Source organism: Myotis brandtii, unplaced genomic scaffold, assembly GCF_000412655.1.
Source record: "Myotis brandtii unplaced genomic scaffold, ASM41265v1 scaffold458, whole genome shotgun sequence".
Lineage (NCBI taxonomy): Eukaryota > Metazoa > Chordata > Mammalia > Chiroptera > Vespertilionidae > Myotis > Myotis brandtii.
The window spans coordinates 734,363-739,684 of NW_005367516.1; the positions used below are offsets into that span (position 1 = coordinate 734,363).

Sequence of the window (5,322 nt, forward strand, 5' to 3'; positions counted from 1 at the left end):
GGGTCCGGGTGCTGCCACCCAGGGTGCTCGCAGCCCGGGAGAGCGAGGGCCAGCAACAACCTCGGCTCGGCGCCCCACAACCACGGGGTCCGTCTCTCATTACCAGTGTTCCCTAAGCCCGCAGCTCGTTCACTGTCCTCAGCCCCTGGGCTGGCACGGTGGTGCCCGCGCCCGCCTGCCCTGGAAGTCCCGGTTCGCTAAGAGCCGAGGCTTCTGGGAAACGCTTCCCTGGACTTCAGGACCTGGGTTTTTCCTTTAACGACTCGAGACAGAGATGGCTGAGGTGTACGGTACTCTCTCCTTCCCCAGTCGGGGTGCGGCATCAGGGGTAATGTGTCCTTCACCACTCAGCGTCATTGTGGGGGACCCCTGCCCTCTCCCCGGGAGATCAGGGCCTCCCTCCGCGCCTTCCCAGCCCGGCCCCGACCTGCCTCTTCGACTGCCTCCTCCCCAAGAGCAGCCGTGGGAAGTGGGGAGTTCTCGGGAGATCAAATCATCCAGCAGTTACAGGACAAGGGGCTCCTGTGCCGAGTGCCCCCCATCCCCAGGACTGGCCGCCCAGACAGGTCTTACCAGGCGGTGACAGTGACATGGCGAGAGATGGCGCCTGGCTGGGCTGAGGACCCTCATGCCACTGCCCTGCCAAAACTCGGGGGGGTTTCCTCAGCCCAGGGGGGGCCCCAGGAGCCTGGTAACTAGGTGGAGAGTACAAAGGGCTGACGTGTCCCCCTAGAGCTCATAAGCTGAAGCCTAACCCTGAGGCGATGGTTTTAGGAGGTGGGGCCTTTGGGGGTGCACCCTTATCAAGGAGACCCCAGGGAGCTCCCTCCCTCCCTCTGTGAGGACGAGGGCCGGGGCCAGAGTCAGACGGTGGCTGATGGCACCCTGAGCGCGGACTCCTGCCCACCAGCCTCCACACGCTGAGCAGTGGATTCCGGTTGACAGGCCTCTGACCCCCGGCCCCGCCCTGCACCCCTCCCAGAGCCGCTCCACACACCCCAAGGCAGCGCGGAGCTGGCTGCTTTCACCCACTTTGTCATTTTCACCATTAGCGGCTCGTTTCCAATCCCTTCCGAAAGCCAGACTGCAGCCCAGGAAGTGCTTTGTCAGAAAGGAGACGTGGGACTGGGAAGGCTCTGGGGAAAGGTGTGCGGCCAAGGACACCAAGGCTGCAGGGAATGTTTATGAACATGTATTTGAGCCAAACGGAGGACGTGCCGGAGCAGGAGCTCCCAGACGGAGCAAGGCCCCGAGGACGGCAGTGAGCGCTCAGTGCGCTGGGCGGAAGCGGAGCAGGAGGATGGTCTGGAGGCGGAGGCAGGTGGGGATGGGTTACGGGATAGTTAAGATCAGGTGCTCTCAGGGCGGTTTATTCCAAAGGCGTGTCGACCTAGATGCACAGAACAATGAACGGGCTTGCTTACGGCCCGATGGCCTTGCACTAAAGTCGGAGGTTTGGGCGTGACCGCCACGACCTGCCCATTAGGATTTGTGAGGAGGCCACCCTGAGGTCGCTCCACAGAACCCTTCTCCGTCCCCAGGTGGGTCTCGGTTTACAGGTTCCCAGGTGCTGACCTGGGAATGGCTTTGGTCCCTAAGGATCAGGTGGGGGTGTGAACGGCTTGTTAGAGCCCACACCCCACAGCCAGCAGGAGCCCCAAATGCCAACCAGTAGTCAAACCTCCATTCTGGAATGTCTCCCTTCTCGAAAAGTTATGTTCTCAACCGAGTGATTCATGGGAAAATGTCTCGGTTGTCGAACAGAACTTCAGTTCTTGATCCAACAGCCCTTTTATGCTAATACCTGTATGATCAGTCACTCGTCTCAGGCAACAAAGGAGAGAATGTGCGGGTTAGGGTTAGGGTTAGGGTTAGGGTTAGGGTTAGGGTTAGGACTAGGACTAGGGTTAGGGTTAGGGTTAGGGTTAGACTTAGGGCTAAGACTAAGGTTAGGGTTAGGTTTAGAGCTAGGGTTAGTGTTAGGGAATAGGACTAGGGTTAGGATATGGTTAGTGCTAGGGTTAGGTTTAGGGTTGGGGCTAGGTTTAACATTAGGTCTAGGGTTAGGGTTAGGATTAGGGATAGTATTAGGGTTATGGTTAGGGTTAGCACTAAGTTTAGGTTTAGGGTTAGGACTAGCATTATGGTTAGGGTTAGGATTAGGGTTAGGACTAGCATTATGGTTAGGGTTAGGTTTAGGGCTAGGGTTAGGGTTTGGTTTAGGGTTAGGGTTAGGGTTAGGGTTAGGGTTAGGTTTAGGGTCATGGTTGGGGCCAGGGCTAAACCTTGAGGTGTCATCATCTCAGGAAGTTGTGCCTCGGTATCGGTGGGCTGATGCAGAACCCGCTCCCGCGTCAGCACAGGTGTGCGCCGGAGAACAGCCTCCTTTGCCCGACGGTGTTGGGGCTGCATCTGCCGTGGTTTTGTGTTTGTGGCTCTTTACAAATGGATTCATTTCCTGGGCCTTTTCTGAGCGCATTTTTCTAACAGTGACATTTTCTCTACCACCAACTGATTCAACTGGAAGACAGCACCAGGACACACTGCCCTGTGTGGGAGCCAGAGGGAAAGGCTTGCTACCCCGTTCCTGTCGGGCCCAGGCGGGCCTTGGGGTCGTGTTAAAAACCTGGCCCTCACCCTCTGGTCTGAAGCAGCTGCCCTGGAAATGCGACTCCAAGTCACCCCTTAGACCTCCCTAGAGGAATCTGAGCTCGAGGCCCAGGTGCCCGGATCCCATGCTGGGTGACACGTATGCCCAGACCCCAAGCGGAGAAGAGACCTACAGGGCGAGTGCTGGGGCTGGCGGCTGAAAGGCACCTGGGAAAGTCACGCCCTTGGGGCACACGGAAGCGACTTCATGCAGAGATGGTTGGGACCTTCATTCTAAACCCGAGCTACACAAGTGTCTGCTGAACCTGGTGGCGCAACTTGGACCCCACCCTACAGCACGCTCCGACCGGGATGGCAGTTCTCATCTCCGGTGGCGGAGGCCCAGAGCGCCACACGATGTCTTCCCATGAGGAGCCGGGAGGAAAGGCGGCAGACGCCGGGCCTGCATTCCTAGAGTGAGGACGTCCGAATCCATGGGATTCTAGGTAGTGAGCTGGGTTGGGCTGAAAGTGTACGATGGATCAGAACTAAGTGTTCGCTGGGTGGTGAGACTTGGTCATAAAAATGCCTTCCTCACCCGGCCAGCATGGCTCCGTGGTTGAGCATCCATCTATGAACCAGGAGGTCACGGTTCAATTCCCGGTCAGGGCACATGCTCGGGTTGTGGGCTCGATCCCCAGTGTGGGGTGTGCAGGAGGCAGCTGATCAATGATTCTCATCATTGATGTTTCTATCTCTCTCTCCCTCTCCCTTCTTCTCTGAGATCAATAAAAAAATATATTTTAAAAAAACACCAAAAATCTTGTTTGACAAGAAACCAATGGATTTATATTGTAAAAAACATATTTGCCTTCCTCACCAGGTAGAAGCTGGCTCTTCACCTCCCGTGAGTCGGAGCAGTTTGGACAAGAATGATCAGACTGCCTCTGCCCTGTGCTCGAAGGAGAGAAGGCCATGGAAGGAAAGAGAAAGTGGGGGGCCCTGGAGCTGGAGCACGATGGGGGGACACTGCAGAGACCACACCCGCCACAGTGAACCCCGGTGCTTCCTGCTTATGCGGCGGCGCTGGGAGACCAGACTGTGGGCGCGGGCGCCCCAGGATCGTGTGCACTGCTCACGGGACACCTCGCCCCCAGGACAACAGACAAGGGCCGTCGGGGCCAGTACGTCCCTTCCTGTCCACTGCACCCAGAACATGCTCCCTTCTGTCCGCGACGCCCCCCGAAGAAGTGTCTGCTGTGCTCTGTCCCTGCTGCTAAGCCGAGGGCCAGCTCCAGGGTCATTCGTAGCTGGGGTCCGAGACCTCACCCAATGGCAAAGCTCGCCACCACCACCAACTCCCAGGGGACCCCGTGCGCCCCCGTGCACCCACAGCACAGCTAGAAATGGGGGCTGGGCCCCGCAGCACTGACCTTCTCCTGGTACAGCCTGTGCAGCCAGGCCGAGCACTGGTCCTCGTCCTCCGGGACCTGCTCCAGGGGGATACGCCTGCAAGGAGGTTAGGAGAGCTGGGCCCGCGCCTGCACGGCTGCAGTGACGGGGTGTCCCTGGGCCCCCACAAAGGGAGCCAAGGCCGGGAAGGGGTCCCTCAGCTGCTGGGAAATGGGGAGGGCATCCACATCCATTCTGGGGACACACCGGCCAGAAGGCAGTCATGGCCTCAGAAGGATGGCCAGGGGACGGGGCCTCCCCCACCCCGCGAGGGCGCACTGCCTCGCGTTCCACAGGAGCCCGCCAGGCCACACAGAAGCGGGCCGACTGCGCTGTCTGCCAGGGACCAGCGTGATGCCACCAGCAGGGCGTCGCCCGTAAAACAAGGCCCAGGGCTCGGGGAGCGATGGGGCAGACTCTGTGCGGTTCCGCCGATACAAAGACATGTGTCTGGGGGCACGAATGCTCCGGGGAGAAACCGGGATCTCCAGCCGCGGGGCTCAGGAGGTCTGTTCCCCCCCCACCCCGCGCTGGTGCTGGCAGGGGCTGGGTGCAGCGCGGACACGCTCCATCATTTCTAACTAAGGGGCCTGCAGAGCAAGGAGGTGAGTGTTCACGCACAAGGGCCTTCCCAGAGGGTGGATGGTGGGAAGGGGGCTGCTTCCCCCTCCCTCCTGCGCTCCCCTCCGAGATGGCTCCCCTCCGAGATGGCTCCCCTCTGAGATGGCTCGCATCCTGACAGCGGGTCCCCCCAGCCCCGGCCCCGCTGGCCCAAGTGCAGGTGCTGAAGGGACTAGGGCAGTGATGGCGAACCTATGACACGCGAACTCATTTTTTTAGTTGATTTTTCTTTGTTAAATGGCACTTAAATATATAAAATAAATATCAAAAATGTAAGTCTTTGTTTTACTATGGTTGCAAATATCAAAAAATTTCTATATGTGACACGGCACCAGAGTTAAGTTAGGGTTTTTCAAAATGCTGACACGCCGAGCTCAAAAGGTTCGCCATCACTGGGCTAAGGGGACAGGCCTCGCCGCCTCAACACTGGGAGGCCTCCTCTGGGGGGGCGGGGGTGCTGCTCGCTCCCTCCCCCTCCTGGGGCTTCCCACTGGGTGATAAGGGGGGGCGGTCCCCTGCAGGGTTTACAAAGGAAACAGTCGTAATGGTGACGCTTCTTCCCCATTTAAGGGGGAACCAGAGTTGCTCTGAGATAGAAAACGGTATAACTGAGGCTGTGGGTCCACCAGGAAAGCTCGAGCTTTTCCTGCAGCCGGTGTG

At 58.6% G+C, this 5,322-nt stretch overlaps 1 protein-coding gene across 1 annotated transcript in view; it reads right to left on the bottom strand.

The window, feature by feature from the left end:
- The window catches only part of AGPAT4 (1-acylglycerol-3-phosphate O-acyltransferase 4), a 35,306-nt gene that overhangs the window by 2,413 nt on the left and 27,571 nt on the right, over nucleotides 1-5,322 (bottom strand). Inside the window, exon 7 of the mRNA XM_005875310.2 lies at nucleotides 4,023-4,098. Coding sequence (XP_005875372.1) covers nucleotides 4,023-4,098 — 76 coding nt within the window. The remainder of the gene's footprint in view (nucleotides 1-4,022; nucleotides 4,099-5,322) is intronic.